At 38.4% G+C, this 27,556-nt stretch overlaps 3 protein-coding genes across 3 annotated transcripts in view; 1 reads left to right on the top strand and 2 right to left on the bottom strand.

The window, feature by feature from the left end:
- Window positions 1-1,320: 1,320 nt before the first annotated feature.
- Window positions 1,321-10,602, bottom strand: LOC121517901 (PRELI domain containing protein 3B-like). The gene is made up of 6 exons (XM_041800005.1): window positions 10,447-10,602; window positions 8,951-9,119; window positions 5,386-5,475; window positions 4,703-4,773; window positions 4,433-4,535; window positions 1,321-4,311 (listed from the first exon to the last, which is right to left on the bottom strand). The coding sequence occupies exons 1-6, from the start codon at window positions 10,476-10,478 to the stop codon at window positions 4,195-4,197; spliced, it is 582 nt and encodes a 193-aa protein (XP_041655939.1). The 5' UTR covers window positions 10,479-10,602; the 3' UTR covers window positions 1,321-4,194.
- A 6,089-nt stretch (window positions 10,603-16,691) lies between these two features.
- On the top strand, window positions 16,692-18,359 carry atp5f1e (ATP synthase F1 subunit epsilon). Its single transcript, XM_041799879.1, has 3 exons — window positions 16,692-16,810; window positions 17,151-17,278; window positions 18,175-18,359. Coding segments are annotated over exons 1-3 (162 nt in total). The 5' UTR covers window positions 16,692-16,778; the 3' UTR covers window positions 18,177-18,359.
- Window positions 18,360-19,603: 1,244 nt separating this feature from the next.
- si:dkey-11f4.7 (piezo-type mechanosensitive ion channel component 2) overlaps window positions 19,604-27,556 on the bottom strand; it is a 57,216-nt gene continuing 49,263 nt past the window's right edge. The window contains exons 34-46 of the mRNA XM_041798405.1: window positions 27,419-27,551; window positions 27,099-27,246; window positions 26,787-27,001; window positions 26,000-26,158; window positions 25,609-25,756; window positions 23,113-23,301; window positions 22,717-22,809; window positions 22,369-22,538; window positions 22,025-22,141; window positions 21,679-21,758; window positions 20,738-20,749; window positions 20,327-20,537; window positions 19,604-20,022 (exon numbers count right to left, since the gene is read on the bottom strand). Coding sequence (XP_041654339.1) covers window positions 19,767-20,022; window positions 20,327-20,537; window positions 20,738-20,749; window positions 21,679-21,758; window positions 22,025-22,141; window positions 22,369-22,538; window positions 22,717-22,809; window positions 23,113-23,301; window positions 25,609-25,756; window positions 26,000-26,158; window positions 26,787-27,001; window positions 27,099-27,246; window positions 27,419-27,551 — 1,931 coding nt within the window. The 3' untranslated portion in view covers window positions 19,604-19,766. The remainder of the gene's footprint in view (window positions 20,023-20,326; window positions 20,538-20,737; window positions 20,750-21,678; window positions 21,759-22,024; window positions 22,142-22,368; window positions 22,539-22,716; window positions 22,810-23,112; window positions 23,302-25,608; window positions 25,757-25,999; window positions 26,159-26,786; window positions 27,002-27,098; window positions 27,247-27,418; window positions 27,552-27,556) is intronic.

Below are 27,556 nucleotides of genomic sequence, written 5' to 3'. Positions count from 1 at the left end.
CTCACGGAATCTTCTTCCTGCTATGAGAATTATAGGACATAAGCATTATATTTCTTTGTTTCTTTATCTTGCCGTTGAAGAATCCATCCTTAAGTTGGACTGCCACCTACAGGCCATGAAAGGTACTTGGGGTTTCATCTGCAGAGAGTCCATTCAGGACAAAATAATACTAAAGTAAAATAATTTTAACAAAAATCTTAGAATTAATAAGTTCAAAATAAAATTATTTCATTATTTCTACACGGATGAGTTTAATTTCATGTGAATCAAGACCTCACTGTTGACCTTACTCTCACTGGCTTACCTGTCACTGGTACTTCAAGCTTGAATCTAGGTCTTAAGGTAAGGAGGCCTACATGTGAGTCCATCCATCCATTATCCATACCATTTTTGGGGTTGCGGGGGCTGGACCCTAATCCAGCTATCACTGGGCAGCGTGGTGGGATACATTCCTGTCATCTTTACTGATATAAACAAAAACGTATGTAAGGTAATATTCTTGTAGATTCATGATCATGTCAGAAATTAACAGTTGGAACAGAGAATCAACTACACAACAAACTGATAAAGTTTGTGAAATGGAACTAAATGGTGAGTCTTAGTCGAATCTCTGCTCAACCACCCCCATTTCTACATACAAAAATATTGTTTTATTGAGACTGAGACAAGCACAGCTGGTCAACACAGCTCTGAAGGAGGAAGGCCAGATTACGCTACAGAACACACACTATAAATGTAAAAAAAAAAGGGCAAATGATACTGTTAGGCTGCACAAAATCTGAAAGGCAAAGCTTGATGCACCCAGCTAGTTTCTGGACTGTGGAAAAAAGCATTTCTTGCTTATCAGGCCATATTCTGGTCCGTTCCTTAACCTTTTTCTAATTTGCCAGTAAGTCAGCTTCACACTGTGAATAATAAAAAAAAAATATGAGGTCTTATTCTAAAAATTTGCCACATTAATTCCACAAACAGAACACAAGAGCATAATGTAAATTCTTGTGACACTGTGTGCAACATTTGTAGAGATGAATCTTTAAAACCTTAAGTGTGTTCTTTGAAGGTGTCTTCCAGTATATGCTACACTACTTCGCATCTATTTATACTACCACTGAGGCACCTCAAAAGTCAAAATCACAGGGAAAAACATAAAAAATAATACAATAAAAGGCTTTTTTTTTTTTTTACCCTCTAGGGCTTCAGCATCTCTTTTGACATTATTTGGTTTGTTTGAGTTTCCATTTTTCTCAGGGATTCAGGATGATTACACTTTTAAAGTTCAATAAGTTAAGAAATTTACAAACTTAAACTCCACAGTCATGAAACAATGTCATCTCTTTATTTTTGAAACATTTCGAAGTGCACTCTTGAGAATTTTTTACATGTCTGGAATGTAAACACCACCAAAAATATAAATATAAGCCTATTTACAGCCAATGTTCCTAAATGCCCCCCATAGAAAAACATGATTTCTATCGTTAAATGAGATACTGTGTGGACACTGCCTGGCTGATCATTCAGCACGGTCAGAAGATCTGACTTCAAACAGAACGATACTGAGCTAGACAACACATTATGAGACTGTGAAACTGTCAGCCAATCACTAACAAGCTTTTAAAAAGAAACAGCTGATGAGTGAGTGTGAAAGGCACAATGAACTAAAAGCAGAGATGATCAGACACTTCCAGTGGAGCATCATTATTCAAACCATAAGCACTGAATGTAAAGGTTACAGTAAAGCTGTCAATATCCAAAATTTTGAGAGGAGTGAATAAAATGAAAGAGTGATAAAATAAACTGTACTATTAAGTTAACACTCAATGTGGTTTTTATTAAAGACAAAAAAAGGAAACTGCACAAATATTAAAAATGATAGCACCTGAGGGACCTCTGTGAGAGGAGCAGGAAAATGATAAATGAACAGATAATAAGCGTGAGCTGACTTTAAAAACAAATTTAGTTTCTTCCTAAGATTGTCAGCCTGATTACACTTTTATTGAATCTTAAATCTTAGTACAGCATGGGTTTGTTCATCATACATAACATTTTGGGATATTAAATCTGTAGTTATTTATTTCAGCATCACATTTAATGTCTGTAAACTTAGTGATCCTGAACATAGCCCTGTTGAGCTCCTCTCTTCACACTGATGAGCACTAACACAAACACAAAAAATATAAATGCCATTACATAGCTCAGCGTTCAGAGTTCTGCATCATTTCACACACTTGTGTCCCCTTTAACTGTTTAAATACATTGACTTTAAATAAGTTAGACATTGAAGTATGAACATTCTTAAACTGTAAAAAAAATACTGGTTAAACACAACAGTATGACAAATAATACTTCTGAGGGGAGATGGACTTGAGAGCGCAAGTCATTCATACTTAGAGCAAGACCAGAATGTCCATTAGAAGACCAGTTCCTGATACCGATGTAAGCAAATAAATCCAGATCTGTGGGTACCGAAATTAACTTAACACTAAATGGATTGGGATACTTTAATTGAAATCCCGTAGCTGGACTTCCTGGTCATTTCAAACGTAATCAGCACCACTCCATGCTTTGCTCTGACCTGCTTTTCCCCTCCGACAAGTATTTAAGACACTAGCTCAAGAAAAATGAAAATCAGCCTAATGGCACAAGACTTTTGGCAGTTCCCACTTGTGTAACAGACTATGCAAGTACATCCACCAACTAGCTTTCAAGTATTTCTCTTCAGGTGCAGAGCAGGAAAAAGTGACCTGGAACTGATTTTTTGCTGCTATGTGGCTCAAAAGTTATTTTTGTTAATCACAGCTTTAACAGCTCAACTCACTGAATGTGATCTTTTTAAAATACTAAATCTCAGATCTTGTCCACTTTCACATGTAGATTAATGAACCTCTCTCAGGACTCTGATACAGGCCACATTTTGAAAAAAGTTATTTGAAAAGACAGAAAAAATATCAGATCAGAGCAAAAAAATCAGAACTGAGCAGTAGAAGTTGCAGTGTGAATGCAGCCTTACATTTGACACTGACAGTCACAGGAGACTTCTGCTTCTTCTGAGCTGCACAAATCTTTACTACAAATAATCTGTTGTCTCCACTGGACAACGGAAAAAGCAAAATCAGCGAACAGACAACTGCCGCCACATGTACCTAACAGTTTTTGTTAGTGGTGGAAGTTTGTTTTTAAGGTATTTTTTAGTTCTACTTTAACTTATTGATGTCAGTCATCCAAGAAGTTATGAAAGAGTGACTTATTTCCTGGGATAGCAAGTACTTAACTTGTTAAGAAAGATTTGGAAACTTTTGAGGAAAAAAGGAGTGAAAAGATATGAAAGATGAAGAGGAGACAGAAAAAAAAATTGATTAGATGTTGAGGCACAGTGTGGTTTAAAAAAGAGCTTAGACACCATAAAACTAAAAGCCTGATTTATACTTCAGCATCATATTTTTTTCACAGAGACCTAAACAGAGAGCCAATGTGTACCTCCTCAAGAATGTAACAACCAAGACTGCAAGTCCTGCGATACATGTCTCTCAGTGGCCGAATGACTAAAAAATTCCCCCACATTGTGCCTTAGCTAATTCACCAGCTGTACTTTTCATCCCCTCTGATGTCTCTTTACTTCTTTGTAATAACTGTAGTATAATAAACTACTGCTCAAGATTTAGCAGCTCAAATTCCAACACAATAGGTTTGGTTTCAGTTGCCTTGGCAATGTGGCAGCAGGACTGGGAAATGGCATAAAAATTACAATGCCAAGTACAGTTGGCCACAGTATTGCAGAGCAAGGACACACCAATGCACAAACATGCCAACAACAGTATAGGCCACTAAGGTGTAGGTTCAATGCAGAAGTTTGGACTAAAGTTAAGTTCTATAAGCTTTAAGTGCAGTCTAATTCAACCCTGTTTATATTCAGACTATCATCACGAGTTGTATCCAGTGACCAGGGAGCTCAGCACTTCCCATCACTGCCCACAACGGATCATCAAACTTGATATACAGACTTCAGAGGAGGGACCAACAGTAGTTTTTTTTGATGTTGTTGCTTTTCCTTTTTTTGCGATATTCACAAAAAAAGACTAAAACTGAGCTGGAGGTTGGGGCTGTGGTTATTAGGTTATGCTGGCTGGTGGGATGATAGGGAAAAATTAGAGGCCCATTGGCACATGATGGTGGATAAAGAAGCAAGGAAGGCTGGAATCATTTGTCTGCAACAGCTGCTGCCATAGGAACTCTTATACTTCCACGGGCTGAGGCCGCCAACTCCTCAATTTCTGTGTTTAATCGTCTGATGACCCATTCCATTGCCTCCCGACCCTAAAAAACAGAACACACGTCTTAAAACTGATCATGTGCAGTAACAGATGAGTTATTAATACAACAGAGGCTGTGCCATAATGTCCTGGCTTATTTTTTAGCTTTTTTTTGATAGATTCACCTTGCTAGCATTGACAGAGATGGTCTTAGCCATGAGACTCTCGAGGTAGCTGCTTAGACTAACACCTTTCACACTGATCGAAGCCTCCTGGGACAGCACTGTCCTGAAAACATAAGCACACAGATAAAAGGCCATAAACGTTATTTGAACAATCAACAGTATGCAATGCTTTTGAATCTAGTGTTTAATCTTTCTATCTACTTTTACACAAGCCTTGAATAACAGTTAATTAAATGTTGACCTCAATGAAAGAAAAGTTGAGACACTTACTTTTCAGGATCCTGGGGATGAGGCTTGTATGTTAACTTCTCATCCACAGATACAAGGTTGGTGAAGGAGATCTGAATAGATGAAAAAGGTGAGGATTAGGGTTTTTTAGATACAGTATCTACATTGTTTATAGCCACTAAATACTGGCATTGTTTCAGTTGTACCTATGATTTAGTTTCACTTTAAGGGCCTGTGTCCACAGCTGCCTTTTTTAGCCCTGGCGGCGCTCACAACCTCATTCAAAAAATGACTCCCACTTTCCTCGGTAGAATACTTAACTTCGTTTCAAAATAGCTGTGGGCTTCATATTTCTGTATTTCAAGGAAATATCGCACAGATATTATAAAGACTATGTAAAGGAATCCTGTCCTGACATAGGCAGCAGCTGCAGACCTGAAAAGTTACTCTCACAAAGACGAGTCAGATTGTTCCCCTTATTGATTTTGATTGGCAAGTAAGTGAGAAATGACATTGATGAGGGCAGCACTGTTCCAGAAATTAAACAGTTTTCAACTAAGAGCGTTTAAGGGGTTGTGACAAAAACAGCTGACTCTGAGGGCACTGACTAAGAATGCTGGACTACGTTGGTTTTGAATTAGAAATGAGCTCAGCCAGAAAAAGGCCAGCTATGGACACAACAGTTGTTACACAAAGAGAGAATGAACAATGTCAGCAAAACTTACGTTCGTAGATTTCAGTTCAAAGGTCTTCTCTTTTGGGTCCACCACTGAATGTTCCTGAACGTAAGTGCATGTTCTTGTTACCCCAATGATCTGCAGGAAAGGAATGCATTGAAGGGATATGCTAAATCCAAATTGATCGGACACAATGCTAATTTTTATCAACTGTGCTTACAGAGTAGTTGTTGAAAAAAAGGCATGGCAAAAAATGTATTGTGTGATGTGCTTCTCCAGGCAGATTGCTTTCTGGATGTTATTATATTTGGCTGGAATTACGCAGCAAGCCATAACAGTTCTTATTTTTTGTTAGAATCAGATTTTTTTCTGTTCCCGTTACTTTTTATATATGGCCTGTATCAGACTCATTTGTGAACAGGTCACAGTCCTGAACCGACCTGAATGCATAAAAGCATGGTGTCAAGAGATTATTTCATGACAGGTAGAAGTGATGATCTACAACAACCTGCAGAAGAACAAAGAGCCATCTTTCATGTTTATAAAAGTAACTCCAGAGTTAACTTTTAGTATTCAGTCCTGTTAAGGTGATTACCTTGTTATTATTGCCATAGTACCTTATTCTGAACTAGGGCTGAATAATCTGATTTTTTTTCCAGTATTGCAACTGCAATTTGTATGTGATTCTTTTAAAGCACCTTGTCTTGTGCATTTTTTAAACAAACAACAAGTAACAAATAATTCTATAATATAAACAACACAATATTAGATCAAACATAAACTGTTCTTTTCTGTAGGCCAGGTCTATATGTTATATAAAATTAAAATTAATTAAGTGAAAGATGCATTTATCAGTATGAGTTACTTATTTTCATTTATCTACTTCAATCACAGTAGCAAACTGTCTGATGTGTTTGACTTACAGCCTTGTAAGCGGTTATCATGACAGCATAAAGTTCTGCTAAACTAGCATGGTGTATGATATATAAACATCAATATAAAGTTAGTAAAAACCATACAAACTAAAGTGCAGACTGCAGAAACAATCTTAAAAAGTATTTTCATTTATTTATTCAACCTTTATTTAACCAGGATTTATTCCCATTGAGATATAGAAATCTCTTTTACAAGGGAGTCCTGGCCAAGACAGCAGCATGATAAGTTTCACATAAGACATTAAACCCCCTTTCTGATTCCTGATTTTTTTTTTTTTTTTTTTTTTTGCATATTTATCACACTCAAATGTTTCAGATCATCAAACCAGGTTTAATATCTCATAAAAACAACCCAAGAAAATACAAAATGCAGTTTCTAAATGATAGAAAAAAAAACCTAATAACTGGTTGTGCCACCCTTGGCAGCAATAACTGAAATCAAGCATTTGCAATACCTGGTGATGAGTCTTTCTCATCGCTGTGGAGGAATTTTGGCCCAATCTTCTTCAAAGACTTGTTATAACTCAACCATATTGGAGGGTTTTTGAGCATGAATTGCCTGTTTAAGATCACACCACAGTATCTCAATTGGATTTAAGTCCAGGCTTTGACTTGGCCACTCCAAAACCTTCATTTTGTTTATTTTGAGCCATTCAGAGGTGGACTTGCTGGTATGTTGTCCTGCTGCATAACCCAAGAGCACTTGAGTTGGAGGGCACAAACTGATGGCCGGACTTTCGCCTTCAGGATTTTTCTGGTACACACACCTTCCAAAAAGTTTAACTGTTGTCTCATCAGTCCACAGAATATTTCTCCAAAAGTCTTGGGGATCATCAAAATGTTTCTTGGCAAATGCGAGATGAGCCTTTGTGTTCTTTTTTCCGGCAGTGGTTTTGGCCTTGGAACTCTTCCATGGATGCCATTTTTGCCCTGTGTCTTTCTTACAGTTGAGTCATGAACACTGACCTTAACTGAGGTCAGTGTGGCCTGCAGTTCTTTAGATGTCATTCTGGGTTCTTTAATGACCTCCTGGATCTGTCGTCTTTGCACTCTTGGAGTCATTTTGGTTGGCCGGTCACTCCTGGGAAGGTTCACCACTGTTCCCAGTTTTCTCCATTTGTGGATAATGGCTCTCACTGTGGTTGGCTGGAGTCCCATGGCTTTGTAACCTTTTCCAGACTGACAGATTTCTATCATTTTGTTTGAATTTCTTTGGATCATGGCATGATGAGTTTCTTTTTGAGATGAGGGGGGGTTCCTTTTTTCACACAGGGCCAGATAGGTTTGGATTTTCATTTTTCCCCTAATAAATAAAATCATCATTTAGAAACTGCATTTTGTATTTACTTGGGTTGTCTTTGTGAGATATAAATTGGTTTGACAATCCAAAACATTTGAGTGTGATAAATATGCAAAAAAAAAAAGAAAAAAAAATCAGGAATCAGAAAGGGGGCAAATACTTTTTCACGGCACTGTATGTGGACTTAATCTTTGGCAAATGCGCTGTAGGTACCCGAGGGAATTGAGTCCTTTTCACACCGCTGTGTGGCAACTCACTGCCTCCAGTCATTTTAATGAGGGAAGGGTGGCAGACGGGAAGCGGTTTTAACCACGGCGGTAGGACCCAGAAGTGGTTGCCACCCACATGAATGCGCACAGATTTTGCCCTGCCGCTCAGATTCAGCGTGCTGAACTTTCTGGCGGCAGCCGCCTGGCAGCAGCCAATCACATCAAAGGAGGGAGTGAACCCAGAAATAGCAGGCTTCATGGGTCAAAGCAAACAATGGAGGAGCTCATAATGTTGGTGTCAGAATATCCTGAGCTTTACAACACGGCTCTACCGTCGTACAAAGACAACCAGAAGAAAAATTGTGGAACCAACCATTGAAACGTATTTTCTAGGGGGAATTATTTTGATGACGGAACCATATTTTTCCCTTTGTTTTATAGTGCATTATACATGTTAGTATACAGAGATTGTGAGGTACTCTACGTGTTTTTGGGGAGGGGGGTGGGATGGACTTGTGGGCGGGCTCTGCTGTTACTTTCACCGAAGCACCTCTATGTCATTGCTGCTCTGTACTGTGGCGGCAGCAGCTGCTTTAATAAAACGCTCTGCATTTCGGGGGACTCCTCCAGCAGAGAGACGATTTTCAGGATAGTTACCATGCAGCGGTGTGTAACCGGCTTTACTGTCAAAGTGCCTTTGTCAGGCACTGTTTTAGGTTTGGAATTGTATTCATTTCTTTTTCAATCTTTGGTTGTACTATATACAAGTCGGCAGTGGTTTAAACAGAAGCATCTATTCACTGATGTTTGCAAGCATTTGTTAGTGGCCCAGCTATATCTAACTGTAATGCTCCTCTTCCCACACTAGCTTCCACTCCTTCCAAATCATACCCTCTTTCATGATGATCAGAGACAGCAAAAATAGTATTCAATTAAAGCTGAAATAGATTGGCAGATATTTTTCTTTTAATAAAAACCAAGATCAGATCTTATCCCTTTCATGGTTTCCTGGAAAAGGCTTCTGGATACCATAACTTTTTGTTGCTACCTATTTATGCCAATTTCTACTCTCTTCTGCCTCCCAGGAGATACAGATAATGACTTATGTCTATTCTAAGCCACAAGGTAAGCCTATACAGCTTGAGTGTTTCACCCATCATGCAACTTACAGATTTAGCCATAGCAGGGAGCCCCCACTCTGTGCTGAGTAGTCTGGTGCTGTGTAACCGACCCTGTGTGTCCACTCTTCTGTCCAAAACATCCACACCAAATACACTGGGGTTCATGGGATTGGGGTACTTCTGCATTGCTGCATTGGTCACAGTCTCCCATGGATGGCTGTTCAACGGAACATAATTTTTTTTTAACAATTTAACTGACTGGAGGGGGTCTTCAGATACAAATAAACTGAGATACGATGCCATTCATAAATCAATGAGGAACTGTCATTGACTTAAGAGGTACATATAAAACCAAAACCAATAATGCATCGACACAACAAATGTCAACACAGAATAATGGTTATCAGGTTTACTATAAATGCAACAGTAGATTTATTATAAAGTTTGTTTGCTAGACAAAAGCAAAAAACAAATAAGTTTGATACAAAACAGCATAATACATTTAAAAAGTGGAAAAAAAAATCAACTAGCCATTTATGTGGAAGGTAAATGTTTGTTATAGGCATCAATATACAGTTGAGCATCTGAGTCTACATTCTAACCAGGTCAATTAAACTTAAGGTTTATTTATTGACTTTTTTTTGCTTTTTTGCCTGCTGTTATTAAAGAAAAAGCTTAAAATGGACTGACTCTATGATAACCTTATGATACAAGATATTTTAAAACGGGTTTTCAGTGAAATTTGAAAATATCAGAATAGTTTTCTGTTGAAAAAGCTAAATGAATAACCAAATATGCCCTGGCGGCTGCTAAGAGGAGGAACGCCCCCTACAAGCCATGACCATCATGGGTTTATCCAGAAATTTCTAGCCAAAGAGGAATAGTACCAGTGTCAGACGTTTAGTAGTCTCAAATGAGCAAAGAAAACTAAAAATGAATGAACGTCTGAGTGATGTTTTTGCGATTGGCAGCCAGACAGGCTGTTATGTAACAAACGATGGACGCGGTACAGAATGTATTTTACCGACGTTAAAACCCTACCTCTGTTACATCACGTTATATACAAGCGACAGCTTTCATCTCCAACGAAACTGTGACTATCAGATTGCAAACTGCACTATGACAATATCACACATTGAAAAGACACACCAATTAATGCCTAGAAGGTTACATAAACATAATTTAGCCCACAAGCTAAAGTTAGCGAAAAGCTAACCTTAGAGCTAAACACATCTAGGTAGTTTGATTCTAATACACAAAGTTCATTCATGTATTTCCAGGTTACCACGGCTTTTTTATTAATGATATTTGAAACAATAGCGACAAGAGGTTGTATTTATTAAATCCACAAAACCAACTTAAGGTTGGGAAAGTATCTGTAAAGTTACCCTACCTCCATGCAACCTAAACCTGTAGACTAGGGAGGCTAGCAGCTATGTCCCAGACACTTAAGGGAAACCTGCAAAACGAACTACCAGATTGGAAAACTGTAACCTCTAATGGACGGATGTACAAGACATCATAGCGAACAAAAAACTACTCACTTAAAAATGTGTTCTGACGCCCAGATTTTCATTTTATAAACCTCTTCTGTCAGTGCTCGGGAGCCGGCGACTACTGACAGCGTGACCGACTCAAAGGAGGAAGCGGCAAAGGCTCTGTTCCAATTGCCTTTTTGGTATCCTTGCGTTCGTCACTCGTTTCCTTGCGTCTTAGGTCCACCCAGCAAGGAATTGGAGGAGAGATGCCAGTAGACAGGAGGACAGAGAAGGATAATTTACCAAATGAGAAAGCCTCCACATCAAGTGTCATTCTGAGCGACGTCACATAGGCCACTGATGACTAGATGAATAGCTGATTCAACTAAAAGCCCACTGTAGCAGTGTTACGGGACCAGTTTATGGAAGGAAAACATATTCAAAAACCTTTCAGATTATTGTAGCTGCATTAATATGGTTTGGAACTTTAGGCATTAAATATTTTAAACAAGAAACAATTTTTAACCAACATGCAGCATTCTTATAAGTGATATTAGTTTGGTGGCTAAATTTGATCATTTACCCTTCCTGCTCAATAATCCACCACAGAGTTCTGTAAGTTTAAACTGATTATGTTGTTTAATAAAATTAAACAACAACTTCTGCTTTAGTAAGGCCTATGAGAATGAATTATCCTGCATAAAGTTGTTAAGTGTATCATCTGTGCACATTAAACTATATTGTAAGACGCTCAGTGCTGTGAGAATAAAATGTGAGAAAAGCCATGGGCCATGTGAAAAGCAGCTTTTCAGCTGATAGGTGTCACATCTCTAAACCAATCACATCGTGTCTTAAGTCAAAATACTTTAGTAGAGGAAAGAATGCTGTTTCCTTGCTCTGACCTCCTCCATAAGCATCCTAAACTCCATCCTTACCCTCTCCATTTGCATTCAAGGAATTGGAAGATCCTTCATCTTGGTGGAGAGAAAATGATTTCCAAGTCAGTCAAGGAGGGAAGACACAGAGATGTGCAAACGTACATAATGGGAAGCCCCCATTGGGCTTTTCTCAAACAGCTTCCTTCACCCTCTTCCTACACAGTTCCACTCCATTTGCATGCTCTTGTGGAGCGTCTGCCACTTGAGTGCTATCCAAAACATCTGAGAATGGTATAGCTAGTTAAACCCTCCATCAGTTAGTCTGAACCAGTCCTAACTGAACAGGTGTAACACCTTTTGTTGTTGATCATGGGAGACTCTTTAAATCAAAGTTACACATCACCACTAGTATAAATTGTAATGCACCAATATAAGTTGAAAACAGCAATATGATACAAATGTAAGATATTTTTTAAAAATACAGCATTACTATCAAAACTGTAAAGTCTTGAAAACAGTTTGCTTATTTCTGTGAAGTGTTTCATGTTGACAATGGCTGAATAAATGAATCATCTTATGAATCGGATTGAATTTTTTTACTCCGCCTAATATAATTTATGTGGACAACTAGCGTAATTGTTTTAGTGGTGTGAAATGCTTAAGTTCTGGTGTCTGCAGGAATTATGGGAGCTGGATGATGTATTTAGACTCTCCAGTTTAACCGAGAAGGCTTCATTTGCAAAATTAGATGGAGCTCTCTCTGTAGTGAGAGTGGCAGTGGGAGCAAGGGAGCAACTTGAGAAAGGCCCATAGACTTTTTTGTCATTTTCTTTGGTATTTAGAGACAATGTGCATCCAAAAATGTTGCCTTCTTTGAATTAAATCTACATTATTCTTAAAAGAGCCCTGTATGATCAGAAAAGTTCATCTTGTCTGATAGATATTTTGTATCTCTCATATTTATATTGAACTAAAAAACTCACTAGATATCTACATCTTGAGTATAAAAACTCAACAGGAGGCCGCCATGTTTTGGTCTGCACTGGTACTGTGACAACCCTTAGCCGTGGCGCTCCTCACTGCTCCTATGCAGGAACCACTGTTTCAGACTGGCAGCCAGTGTTAGGGCTGCATCATACGCTGCAGAGACGCTGCACATCTCACGCACAGAGAATTTTGAGATTTGAGGTCTGGTCTGTTTTTTTCTTGCAACACGAGCAGTTATCGGTCAAACGAGACAGGGAAATGATAAATACAGAGCCGTATTTACCTTGTTGTAGCAAATATGTGTGTCCACACTGGTAGAATATGTTTGAAATCTGTTTCTTGATGAACCAGATGTAGACCACAAGCTAAAATATGTCTGTTAAATAAATTTGTTCTCCCAAATTCTATTTTTTATGAAGCTTTCTGTTTCCACTCAGTTTAAAATGTTGCAGGTAAAGATAAACACAGTACGAAAACACTTCCAAAGTAAAAGCCCTCTGTAGCATTTCTTTGGAGAAACTCTCTTCGTTTGTACATAATGCTTTTACTTTGAGAAGGCACGCTTCCACTATACACTGAATCCAGTCACTTGTAGGGGGGTTTATTGAGGTAAAACTAAGGAGGAATGACAGAGCTTTGACAGCAGGGAGACAAAACCAGCACTCTGTGAACTTGTGCCTGGTGTGGAAGCTGTTATGGCAGCAACAGAGTCAAATTCCTTAAATATGAAAATGTACTCAGTAATAATACCTGACTCTGATCTGAGTTTGATAATATTCACATAAAATTGAAGATTCAGCCCCGAGTCCAGGCAATACCAGAGGAGAATATTAAAGAGCTTTATGCTTTGAGTATGTTTGCTTTTGTCTGGAATAGTGGTCTAAGTGCAAAAATATGTGTTTGGTTGCTGTGCTTAGTTGGAAGTAATTTGTTTGCTTGGATTTATTTCTTTTGATTTCTTTAAGTGTAACTCTCTTGCGCAGTGAAAAAAAAAAAAAAAACTTGTCAAGCTTCCTTATTACCAGTACTTTGTTTATTTGTGTCTGACACACAACTTATAAGAATCAATCCACTTCTTTAAGTTTCAGCTAGTTTTCAGAAACCAAGATTTTCCTTAATCCAGCTCTCTACTTTATGTTTATCTAATAAAAGTCAGACAAGTTCAAAATTGCTGCTTGTGAGTTTTATTCCAACCAACTTAGTCTTCTTCCTCCCCGACTCTTTCCTTTACCTTGCATGCTCATCTTCCTCCTTTAACCAGCCTTTTATCCTTAACCACAAGCCAAGATAATGTGTTTGACGACCCACTGCATCTAAATATGAACACTAAAAGGGTATCCTGTGTATTGCACATTGACGCAAGGGTGTCATGACCAACCAGCTAAACATGAAGAGTTGGGAGTGAGGATGTGCTGGCTTGAGTTTTTATAATTAGGCCCCATGTCCCTGCCCCACTTCTAAATTTGATATGGGCATATAGCAGCAGTTGGTAAGGGAAAGCCAAGTTTTCCTAACTATGGAGGGGGTCATAGTTTCAAAGACTGTCCCTATTAAAAGCAGGTCATATGTTGTAAGCACAAGGTAACATGTGGTCAATGGGAGGTCAGACAGAGAGACGTGGAGACTGAATGTGTGACAGCAGTGGACAATCTAAGTTGCACAGTGGCAGTGAGGAGGGTTCAAGGACAAAAAGGAAGGGAAGAAAATGGAGTAACAGGATGTCAAGAAACCCAGTGGGCAAGCCAGGGAAATCAATGCAGCAATGACAGTCAGTAACTTGCTTTTTTATGGCTTATGTGATTCAAATAATCCTCAGTGCAGCTGAGAAATATTTAGGTATAATAAATTTACCCCTAGCAGCATTCACAGAGATAGAAACGAGGGCAGATGAGGAGGATGTGTGATCTGTATAAAGCAAGAAATTCAGTAGGCCTATACAGGTTTTGGTAAAGGATCAGAGTTAGAATATATAATTGCTCAAGATTAAATCAGTTTTATCTTCTAATGACTTTGAACGAGTGATTCATGCTTTTATTTCTTGGACTACTTCAATTCACTTTATATCGGATTAAATCAGACTTCCCTTGCACGTTGACAGTTAGTCCAAAATACAGTTGCTTGTCTTTTAACAGGGACTCAAAAACATGAACACATCATCCCCATTCTCGCTTCCCTCCACTGGCTCCCCATTAATTTTAGAAATCATTTTAAAATGTTAATGTTTGTTTTTGAGTCATTAAATGGATCTGCTCCCGAGTACATCTCTGACCTTTTAGAGGTTTACACTCCATCTAGATCTCTGTGATCAGTTGATCAACTCCGTCTGGTTGTTCCAGCCTAGATTAAAAACCTGTGGGGATCAAGCTTTCTCTGCTGTCACACCTAAATTGTGGAATGAGCTATCTCTTGAAATCAGAACGTCCCCCACCTTACCTACTTTTAAATCACGTCTTAAAACCTATTTTTATTCCTTGGCTTTTAACTCAGCATGAGAGTTGTGTCTCCTGTGCGTTTTTTATCTGTTTTTATTTTCCCTGCTGTGTGTGTGTTTCTTAAAATGTTTTTAGTTCCTGTGAAGTTTTTATGTATTTTATGATGTTTTTATGTTAAATGTGGTTCTATGTTTTTACTTGTTCACTTTGGTAAACGTAATGTTTTGTAAAATGTGTTATATAAATAAAGTAGATTGGATTGGAAACTTGGAAAAGTGAAAGAAATATCAGAGTTGTTCATTTTCACAATCCCTTGTAACAGGTTTAACAATATAGCCATGAATGGTATTGCTGCAGTTGTGAGGGAAAGGGATATTGTGTGACTTTCATGCTAATAACACAATATAAAAACAAAAATGAAACAGTGATTGAGGAGATAATGGAGAGGAGACATTAAGTGTGAACTGTGGATGGTAGTGGTACAAAAATAAATAGCAGAACTGGCACAGAGTCAGTGATACACATTGCAACAGTTTCAAATTTACTGATTGGGTTTTACTTGGGAAGTAATTAAAAGTAAACACCATGGGAGGTGACCACAATCCTGATGTTAGTTTGAGGCTAAAAGAATGTCAATCAGTTGTGCAGACTTGGGGAAAATTAGATGAAAACAAACAATGTACAGAATAAAAATGATGAGTCTTACAGTAATGTTTAATGTGCACCTGCAGACATAGGGGTTCAAGGTAAAGAACAGGCAGACACACAAGCAGTTCTTTAATGACAGATATCCCCACACCCACCAATCACCCAAACATCAAACACATTGCTACAATAACAATTATGATAACAAAATTGAATAACTTATTCTCAATGATCCCAGTCAAACCCACAACACAATCCTTTATTGGATACACTGGATACAACAATAACATCTTTCTATTGGAAAAAAAGGTTAAATCTAACTAAATTACAAAAGTCAAAACTTCAAGGAGGCCTAGAAGCACCAAACGTCCACCACTGCTACTGAGCCAATCAGTTATAATACCTCATCAAATAGATGTACTCATCCCATAACTTCAGAATCAACATAACAATAACCACAAAATATGTACATTTGGGAAACTTGATGCAGAGATCAAAATGAACTAAAAGAAGGAACAATACCAAAACAAACCCCTCCTGAAATACCCACTAAGTCTGCAACCTGACCAATCTTTCATTTAAAGGGATACTTCAACATTTTGGCAAATTCGTCCGTTGCCATAATCCCTATAGTCTTAGTAATAGGTTTGTTACCTTTAGTTGTCTGTGCAAGCTATTTTTAGATCACTGCTGCCGAGTTCAGACATGCTGTGCCAACTCAATGTAAGCAGACGGTATTCCGGCTTTCCCTCATCAAACTCTTCAAATACACAATCCAACAACTCCAAAACGCTCTCGTGGACAAGTTGTGACCTGCACATTCACCACGCTGTTGCCTGGGTTCAGGTCCAGCTTGTGGCCCCTTTCCCATGTATTGCTTTCCCCCACTGTCCCTCCCTCCGGCTCTGTCTACGGCCTCTTCTCTGTATAAAGGGTTTAAAAAAGAAAAAGAAGAAGAAGAAAAAAAGGTCAAAAAGAAATTTAAAAGCAAATGAAAGATTTGGTCATAGAGGATAACACAGTACTTCATTTAAAATGGCAAAGCAAAATACAAGGAGATGTGAGTACTTTAGTCAAAAAGAAACAGTGGAACATGTTATTTTATTCTGTCAGAAATATGGGGTAGAAAGAAGACAGTTTATTCTACAACCCCAATTCTAAGAAAGTTGGGGCACAGTGCCCCATTTTTTTAAAATTAGGGTGTTATATAGGAGATAGGAGATAGGAGATAATAGATATTATACAAAAGAACTCTGAAAATGAGGGTTTAAAAATGTTATTTTAAGTATCTCAGACAAACAAACTGATTGAGAGTGGTAGATTAAGTCAGCCAATCCACACTCCACACCAGTAGGTGGCGGAAAGGCACCATTTCGTTGTTTGCCAACCGCCAATAAACCTAAGTGAAGAAGAAGCAGCATATCCGACCTGTCCTTGAAACTACAACACAGGCAAGATGGTCGCATACTGGAGACAGGCAGGCCTAAGGTAAAACGGTGTTTTTTCCCCTTAAACGGTAGGTTAGTGGGCAACCTGACGTACCACTTTCTAATGAATGATTTTGTCTTAAAATTATGAGATAGTACGGCCCTGTCTCAACTAATAGTGACGAGAGGTACATGACGTCTCAACTAGCTTTACTTAGCTTTTCACAACCTTTATACGGTCAGGTCCACCGTTGGCCAATAACAACTGAAAGCAGGGTTACTCGTTTTAATTTGTTTGATGTGGTCTTTTTTCATTAACATGATTTTTTTAGCCTGATAAATAAGAGTCAATATCGCTTGCCCTTTAGCGTGGTGCTAACAAATGTGTCTTCTCTCTGCAGCTACATCCGCTTCTCGGCGATCTGCGCTAACGCGGTGCGCTCTGCTATGAAACCGCAGTTCAAAACGGAGGCGATAAAGGCCGCCGAAGCCAGTGTAAAAGTCCTCAAACCCAAAACGGCAACAGCGTGTAAGTTTATCGGTCATTGTTTGTTTGGAGCACATAAGAAAATCATTAACTTTCCCTGTAGAAAACGGTCCCTGATCGCCTTTGCATGTCTATGAGGGAAGTTTATGACATTGAGTTCTTCTCTCAGCTGTTCAATCACTGGCGGTGTGGCTACAGCACATTTTCAGAGCAACACTAGAATGATTAAACGATTGCTACGTATGCTTCTACTCTCTGTTTAAGTAGAGAACAGCACAGGAGAACAAATAACCATGTCGACATGTTGTACTTTGACACGAGTAGTCACAATACTGTGACCCTACAGTGTAACTCTGTATTGGTTAAGTTTGCTGATTCATTTAAGCCTCATTAATGTGTCTCAAGGAGATGGAAGTATCACATATTTAGAGAATTCCTGTGCAGGGATATACAAGCATGCAGCATTATGTCACATTTTTTATAATACTGAAGGTGTGCATGTGTTAATACATGGACACAGATCTATCATTGAGTTTTTTTACTCTTAACATAGCTCTATTTTAAGGGTTGCATTGCCTTTACATATATGCTAGCTGGATGCACATTAATCAAGTGACCCATTAGCACACTGATTAACCTGCATCCTCTCACAAAATTTTCGGAAGTACATGATGCAAAACAGACTGCATCAGGAACATGAATTTTTAAATCTGAGGCGATCATGGCACATCACAGGAGTGACGTGTGAGTACCAATGCTAGTGACCCGTTTCCCATCCCTGCTGTACAATTCTTTTTAGCCCCGACCAGAAGCTCAGAATGTGCTGTCTAACAACAAAACAAATGTCCGTATGCTACTTTTTTTGTGATAAGGAGGCAGAATCATTTTCAGAAAGGTACATTCAGGACTTATGCTCTTATGTTGTATTTTTCTTCCAGAATTTGGACCGTGACATGGCTATTTTGTCCTTGAGTGTTGAGGTCCTGTCATGCTACTCATGGAGAAGAAAACAGATGGACTACACCCGGATGGCATGCCACATTTTGGGGGGACCTTGATGGAATTATTTTTTTTTCCCCTTATTTGTAATGAAATTGAATTAAAGATTGACATCTTGAAAACATTTTATTGCCTTGTGTTCTTGCAATTTTGTTGAACATACTATTTACAGACATGTAGAATGAGTCAGTTAAGTAGTGTGGAGCATTTTTTATTTTGGTATAAATAATTTAATTAATTGGCCAACATTGTCATTTACAGAAACGTGGCATTTACAGAAAGGTTTATACATTGAGCCAACAGAATATTTGTTGAAATTTCACTGTTCCTGTAAGTATCTCAGACACTAGGATGCTACATAAAAACCTGAATCAAAAGTAATTACAAATGCATGCACTGCCCAGTGGGCTGAAAGTTAAATGGACTAGCAAGCAGCAGGGACACTAGGTAGCTGATTTTTTCTTCGATACTACAAATATATTATTGTAACATGTTAATATTCTGTACAGATTTCCTGAAAGTAGCCCTTTCCTGCAAAAAAATCCCTTATCACTCATTGAAACTATAACCTATACACAGAGATGCATTTTTTTCCTATTATAAAAACTCAGTGATCCAACTCTGCCCTGATCTTCTGAATGAATGAATCCCCTCAAAGCTTGGAAGATCTGGATGTTTTTTCTCCTTGGATGAATGATGCTCTCTTGGTTGCAGTGAAGGGTGTGAAGAAAGCACCAGACTTAAGGACAGATTTCTTACTGTCACAAAAGCTGAAATACTCTGTTCCATGATTGTCATGAAAAATAAGATGACAGACCCATTAACCACTCCACAGTAGGAGAGAATGAACATTTTGTGGCATTTCAATCTATGTGGAAGATTTCATCATTTTATTCTGATGTTTATCAGAGGATTTATTTTTTCAGTCTGTGTAAATATACATGTCAGAAGTAAACTGTTTTCAAGCTCTAACAATTAGATCCTGATAGTAATGTCAAGTGTTTCATTTATTTCATATTTGTATGATACTGCTATTTTTATTTTTTTTTTAACTTATCTTGATATGTTAAAGTTTGTGCAGGTGATAGAGCATCATCTCCCATGATGAACAGGTGTTCAATCTGTTCAGTGCGTTCAGCACTGGTGCAGACTTGCTGATGGAGGGTATAACGATGCAGCCTCACTGCACTCAGAGGTTTGGGATGTTGCCCAATGTTAAGGACTCTACAGGAGAGTGCACAGACTGGAAGTGTGTGGAAGGGAGGGTCAAGGCAGCAGTTTGAGAAAGGCCCACTGAGCAGTTTTGGAGAGGGACATCTTACTCAGTGCCACTTCATCAAGGCTCTTTATTAAACGTGGATCATCATCTTTTTTTCTCCTGCCACTTACTTATTTTCAACTCCTTTTATGATGCAAAATAAATACATGAATAAAACATCTAATTTAATAAGAACTTCTGTCTCCTCTAACCCATTTAATTGAAGAGAATTCCATGTGCTTTACTCAGGTGTGGAGGATATTTCATCAACCCTTAAACATCTTTCTTCTCTCTGGTCATCTTTATCATGGTCTCTGGGGATCGGTACAGGAAGATGAGTTTCTCAAACAGTGTCTCCTCAAGCTCCATCTCCCCTGTTTCTCGAACAACAAAAATGTCTGTGCAGAGCTTCAAGACTCGGTCCACACATGGCAGCTCCTCAAACATGATGGACCTGGAGATCCCATTGAAGAACTCCCTGACAAACTTTCCAATGACCAACACGACCGACATGTACAAACCTACAATTCTGCAGGAAAGAACAAAGGGGGAGTGACAGAATATGCAAATGAAAAAAGGTGGATATTCACAATCACCACCAGGTGATGTTTGGAATAAGATGCTGTCTGAAATCTAACAAAAAGTTACTATGAACTATTTGGTTGGGAAATGACAGGCAAAAAATCCTCAAACATCTAAAACATAGCAGCCTGCCATTTCAAATGTCATTTTAAAATACAAAAGTGATGTTTGGATGGAAGGAATAAAGCAAACAAGCTCATCGCAAGACTGTTTTATCTTGAAATCTGCAGATTAAATGACTTGATACATACCCATGTCCAGCCAGAAAGCCCAAACTTGATGGACTGACTTTATCACTGAATATGATTATTTCGATACTGCCACATTTGTGGTCGAAAGCAAGAACTGGGGAGCACTCCTCCACAACCCACCACTGGTCTGCCTCTTTCTCTGAGGCCCCACTGACCTGTTGAAGTTTGACTGACATGGGCCTGAAGAATGCCAGTGATTGGACTGTAGGATCTTGGGGAGGACATATGAGAAACAGGAAGAAAATCAGAACAAATACTCCTGATAAGCACAGGAAGCTCAAAATAAAGCTGAAGTCAGACCATACAATTTATTTGTTTATTAGGATGGCCACTATGTCAGATTAGGTGATCACAGAGCCATGAATTCACTCTGCCAAAGGCAGGCCATGCTGGATTGTTTACAACTGAGACGTTCAGAAAACTCTGCAAGCAACAAGCCTTCAACAGTGCTTGCTAAATAGGTGGCTACAGATTGCAGGCTGATTAATTTGTGGAGGACGAGGTTCTGCTAGAAATAATTCACATCCAACAGCTGCACTCATGAACTTTCTCTGAGAGCCAGTATTGTTTGTAAAATACCAAAGTTCTCTCTGGTCTTCAGTCTCTCACTGGAGACTTTACCCCTCCAAGTAATAGGTAGTGAAATTCTGTAACTGTAATTTTTTTTATGCCTTTTTAGTATCATCTGTTTTGAGCCCTCTTGGTGGAAAGGGATGTTTCTGTTAGCCTTTATTCCCCCATGTGAGGTTGAAATTCTCTGCTTTACATGTGAAGGATCCAGGGAATGATCTTTAAGTGATTTAAACTTTACTGACCATGTACTTTATGTACATGTGTGATGCATGAGATCTGTTGTTGTGTTAAGCTGCTGAAAACAACAGAGGAGTAAACTTCTAGATGTCTGAAGTTGGACAATCTGGTATTATTCAATAATGTTACATTAAGGTCAGTATCTCCATCTGTTGTCGCCTGTCAGTATCTCTAAACTTAATCTAGAGAATGTTTGGACACTGTCTTTTATAATTTTGGGTTGTTGTCATGAACAAACATTTGCATAAAGAAAGCATTTTTTTCACTCGTGTTAATGAGGGTATCTTAAGGAATAGTCCTGTATGCTGCGTTTAGAACAGTTAAAAATGCTGCAATTCATTTGTGATTAGTCACCAGGTTGTGAGATTAATCACAAATAAAAGGAATTGTAATCTCTTGACAGCCCTGATTTATATATTATCCCTTCAAGTGCCTTTGAGATACTTCATTCACAAGAATAAATAGATGAACGGACATACAACTTGTATTAATACAGAACCATATAAATCGGTTTTATGCTCAGTAAACCAACTGTCACTTACCTACAGTCATCCTGGTTGCCATTTTAGACACTGCTCCTTTGGGTCCCCTGATATATTTTGGCAGCAGAGAGTTAATAATCCTGTGGGACAGAAGATGGCATTTAAGCTCAGATCAGAGAAGAAAATACTACAGTGTCAAAGCACTTGTGCAAGAATGTCTGGGTAGTGTAAGTTTTAAGGAATAGATGAGAACATGCAATGATTTAACTTGCAGAAGTGTGTTTTTATGGAAGCATTTAAAGGCAGTAGGTCATTACAAGCATATGCTGCTTTTCAGACCCTTGAGAGAAACCACAGTGATAGTGTAACCAAGACACACAAACAATGTTCGTTGAATCAAACTCACACAGGATTGCTGCTGTTGCCTTTAAGCATTTGGATTATTCCCTCCTTCAATACCTGGTCCTCAAACTTCACAGTGTGCTCTCCCACAGTCTCTGCATTCACGGATATGGATGCATTTCTGACATGGACAGGAGAGGAGAACACAGGTGTTTTGGTGTATAAAAACAAACAAACAAGCAAAAGCCTCCATATTTTATCTTAGTATGTTTGAAAAGATCTGAAGCACTCAAAAAACAACATCAGGAGCATAGGTATAGGAAATTACAGAACAAAAATTTTATAATGTATTTAAATGTATTCACAGCTGTTTTTCTACACACACACACATAAACACACAAAACTGACCTAAGCAGGGTCCAGCCCAAGGTAATGTATATATGAGAGGAGTTTTGGAGCTCCTGTATCATGGCCTTTCGACTGGCTGGGCTGATGCTCCACAGCAAACTGGCATCACTCTTGATCTTTGCAGCAACAATGTCATCTGCCACATAGTTCATTATGAACTGCATAGCAGACTGAGAAAGAGAGAGAAAGGAACATATAGCTATAGAATAAAACTGGGTCCTAGTTTTATCTCACATTGTAAAGTCATATATGAGTACTTTTGTGTCCTATTTCTGGTGCTGGATGGTTGTATTTATTTGATCAAGGTTTTAGTTTACAGTTGAATAATTATAATAAAATACCTCTCACCTTATGGGTTGCATACTTGTTGGTGAGTTCGTTGAAATCTTTCTCTGTATAAGGAACTAAGTTCTGCTCCTGAGCACTCATTGTGAAAAGAGGCTGCAAAAGAACAATCACAAACACTTACAAAACACTATGCACATGCTCATCTAGCATGATCTTCATTAGATTTTTTTTATTATTTTTAAAGGACAATAAGAGGGAAAATGTGGTTAAGGTGTAGACCTTATTCCATCACACACAACAAATAAAGTTTTCACTGTGACTTTTCAAGCAAAAACCTTCTTTGCACTTTAAAGCGAGACTCCCTTTATCGATTTAAGTCACCTAGCATCATGGATTTAGATTACAAGAATAAAAACACTTCAATTTCATATCATTTTCCACAGTATCTTATCTGACCTCATATCCTGAGATGCTGAGCTGAATAGAGACGTCTACTGGCTGATTGGTTACTCCAGCTGCTGACTGTACCAGTGACATGAAAAGAAGAGGAAACCAGATGATGCTGATCAGGGCAAAGATGATGAATCCTCCCATCCCATATTTAACCACCTTCTTCTTCTTCTGCCCTGGAGGATGGGGGAATTTCTGAAAGAAAAAAGCAAGTCTCACATTTACAGCTGATACTACCTACTACAGAGATCTCATAAATGTTGCCTGCAAGCAGGTTTCCTGTAGCTTGCTAACAGGTTCACAGACTAAGTGAAAACAAACAAAAGGACGATGACAATAAACCAGTTATTGAAAAGATGGTGTCTATTACAACAGGTCCAGCAATGACAGGACACCACTCAGGAATCATTGCATAGTTCAAGGCAGGCGTGGACTAACCTTAATTTCTTAACTTCCACTGTATCTGTCACAAGAAGGCTGTATGTTCTACAGTTATAAAATTTGGTTGACGCTTGTTATTAAGATTGTCTAATTTAACCCTGATGGGATTTTTTAAAGTTATGCTTTTACTATATTGGCTGTATTGAATGAAAAAAACGGATGTTTTTGTGAACCTTGATGTTAAGATTTTGGATAAGATTAGCGTATGCGCAATTTCACAGGTGTCCAAAAAGTAGCTTAATGATGTAATGCTGATGTGATCTGTGATCTGTTGTGTGCTATATGAATTAATGAAGCTCTAGGCCACTGCATTTTTTCAAAGTCGCTCTAAGATGAAGAAAGGTTGGAGACCCCTCACCTATGGGTTGGGAGAGATCATTTCAATTCTAAGCAGACAACTGACAAGTCAGAGAAATGCATACTTTCTGCAAAGTTCTTATATTGTAAAACAGAGGTAGGCAACTTTGGTTACCAGGAGGGCCACGTAAATTGCATTCCCACTGCCTGAGGGTCACATTGATATAATGCTTTAAACAGGAAATTCATAACAATTTATAACTTCACAAAAAGAGCAGACATAGAGCTTCCATTAAAATGAATTGTACAAACGCTTATATTTTCCAGCTCAATTGCAAAACGCTTAGTTTAATAAGGTCATCATGGAATTAAAGCAATGCAAAGCTACTTTCCCAATGCAGTGAACAGAGGATGTACCATTCATCAGGATATCTTTCTTTTTTGATTGAATGAATTATGACTAGTTAAAGAGTTTTACAAAAACAAGATTATGTAAACTTAGCACAAAAAGTAAGGAAATTTGTGTTTTAGTTAGATTATTTATTTGTTGTATCAATGCTTTTTGGAAATAAATCTCATACTGTTGGAAAGCCTGTTTATTTCCTTTTTAGAATGGTGCCACATTTGTAGAGGACATGCATTTGTGGGATGAGCAGCAGAGCTGATTATGTAGGTTGCACCCATGAATAATTTGCCAAATCTTCTTAGCCAGTGCCAAAACAGCAGATACGCTGTTTGCTATTGACTCTTGTTTTGACACCCCAAGAACACCATTTCCTCACCCTGTCAGCATTTGGGCTGTCTTCTACAGATTTGCAGTCACGGTTTGCAGGACAACATGGCCAACAGCTCTCTGTCCAGATAATCCAGAACAAACTGCATGCAGTCGATCTCCAGTCTCATAGGGCTACCAGAAGACCTGCCATGACTGCAGTTCACTGTCTGTGCTAGTGTTGGAACCTGAACATTTGGAGGAACGTTATGTTCAGCGATGAGTCCCCATTGAATACTTATGGGATCAGCTTGGGCATGCTGTTCATAGTAACCAACACAACTACATCCGCTGATCGCACAAGCTGGCTGAAGAATGGGATGCCATCCCATAGCAAAATGTGACCAGACTGGTGACCAGCATGAGGAGGAGGTGCCAGGCTGTTGTGGCGGTGTTTGGTTCTTTGCCCCGCCACACGCCACTGAGGCTCCTGTTTGTTGAATGAATAAATTGTTAAATTGCCCCTTTGTCTTGTTTCTTCAGACTTCAATTATCCAACCCAACTAACAACACCCAACAAGAGTCAGAGGCAGAATCAGCTGTTTGGCATTGTCAGGGGAGATATGGAAAATTTTTCATGGTGGCAATCCACATACTCAGCTCTGCTGCTCATCCCTCAAATGCATGTTCCTTACAGAAGTGGCAGCATTTAAAAGAGACATAAGCAGGTTTTCCAACAGTAAAATTTATTACCATTGTTACAACAAAGAAATAATCTACCAAACAAAAATTTCCTTTCTTTTTGAGCTAAGTTTACAAATATTTCCATTTCATATTCTAATTTGTGCATGGTATTGTATTGTTACCTCAGGCTGAATTACTTTGTTGTTGGTGTTTACATGTGTTATTAATGTTTATGCTCATATTTCAAATCGACTTCTTGGCCACATGGGCCCCTCAAGACTCTAGTTATCCACCCTTGATCTAAGCAGAACTCAGGGGATTTAACAGAGCTGCAACAACAATATCATGTAGTGCATGGTCATAATTACTTTCTCAGACTCCCTCCAACACTTAAGGATAAATATGTTTGCGTAAATATCTTCAACACATATCCAGCTGGAAAGAGATAGAGTGGTGTCAGTCCAAACCCAATCCATCACTGCCCTCAACTCTGTCAGAAAGGGAACCATCCGAAACCTGCAGAGAAGACAAGGGAGAAAACAATGAAGATTAAGGCATTTGGAGTTAATTCTGTGCGGTGCATTTTTATCAATAATGCAAAGTAAATAAATAAATAAACAAAAGTATGGCTAAATCAGTATCTTTTTAAAAAACTCTATTGTTTACATTGTACATAATAGGTTCTTATTCAATGAAGTTTACGGCATACTTTTAGTGAACATATTTTCTAAAATCAAAGTCAAGAACAGTTACCCTTACCCTTGGAAGAGAAAGAGGTTCAAGTAGTTGTAGTTTTTAGTGAGAAAATTGCCCAGGATGCGGTTTGGGTAGCCACATTTTATCTGATAGGCGGAAAGGCCAAAATATACACACTTTACAAAGTACCAGAGCTGAGCAACAGGGTTCCTGTTGAACCTCCTGTGAAATAAAAAAGAAAGACATGATTGAGGCTTCAAGAATTTGATCAAGAATAGAAGTTTAATGAAAGTGGTGTAAAGGACCCCTTGAGAGGGCAAAAATATTTACCTATAAAAAAAATCATTATTACTTCCGCCAAGGAGGTTATGTGATCGGGTGGGTTTGTTCGTTTGTTAGCAACATAACTCAAAAAGTTGAGGACGGATTTGGATGAAATTTTCAGGAAACTTCAGAAATGGCATAAGGAAGAACTGATTAGATTTTGGGAGTGATCTGGATCACCGTCTGTACTATTGGGAGATAGGGCTAATGGCGGAGGTCTGTGCTCTCTGAGTGCTTTTCTAGTTTATGTTATTTGTAAGAAAGATTTCATTATTGTATATTTTTCACCACTGTTTTCACCATGTAGGTTAATCTGTGTATACTAACTTAAAACTACCTTAACTTGTCTCTGTGTGATATACAATTTAAATATTTCTGAGTTCACTTGTGTATTTATGATTGTTTTTCTTAACAGTTCTGTAATGTTTGTATTTTTTTATTGCAAAGATTTTATAATAAGTAAGAGTGGATTAGTTTCTCAAATAAACAGTTTAGACACTACTGAATAAGTTTTGTAGTCACTGACCTTTCCGTTACTCCGGGGAGGATGAAGAACATCCAGAAGTGTATGCCAAATACCAACACCACCTGGAAAACACACTTTCCCAGCAATGACTTCTTCAGGTAGAGAGCCCGATCCACTATCATGGTGCCAAACTGCATGAGCAACATGACCAGAAATGCCTCTGGAACCTGGTCCTCTGACAGAGACTCTGTAATGTCAGCAACTGCAGAGTATTTCTATAAAAAGACACAAGAATCAAATAGTGGCATGCTGTTCTTAAAATGCATTTTTAATATGAGTATTCTCAAAGTCTGATGACAGGTGGTCTCTTACCCCAAAAGCCCAGTATCCATATATGGTGACAATGAAGTTGACAACATCAATAAGAAACATGAGGGCGTAGACATCACACACAGGACTGTAGTCTGGGTGGATGATGTCGTAGAAAAACTGCCTTATGGGTAAGTAAATATGAAGTGCTCTGAAAAAAAAAAACATTTAATATAGAGTCACACACACTTCTTAACTGTCCTACATCTATTAGCATTGTCATGATGTAAATGTGTAATTAACAAGTTACTTTTAAGTTAAGCTACCAGTGTTGCTTGTTAGGTTACTAGGAGGTAGGGTCATAAACAAGTGTAACAACCCACACTTCTATGATGGCAGCCTTTGCCTGTAGCATCCTTTCTCTGATATGTTGTCTGATCCTCTGCTTTCTGGTCAGTGGAGCCTTGTTTCGTTGTCGTCTTTTCTTCTTGCTCTGCTGTTTTTTGGGCTTCACCTCTCCA

Source organism: Cheilinus undulatus, linkage group 11 (assembly GCF_018320785.1).
Source record: "Cheilinus undulatus linkage group 11, ASM1832078v1, whole genome shotgun sequence".
Taxonomy (NCBI): domain Eukaryota; kingdom Metazoa; phylum Chordata; class Actinopteri; order Labriformes; family Labridae; genus Cheilinus; species Cheilinus undulatus.
This window is presented reverse-complemented; position numbering and strand designations above follow the sequence as displayed.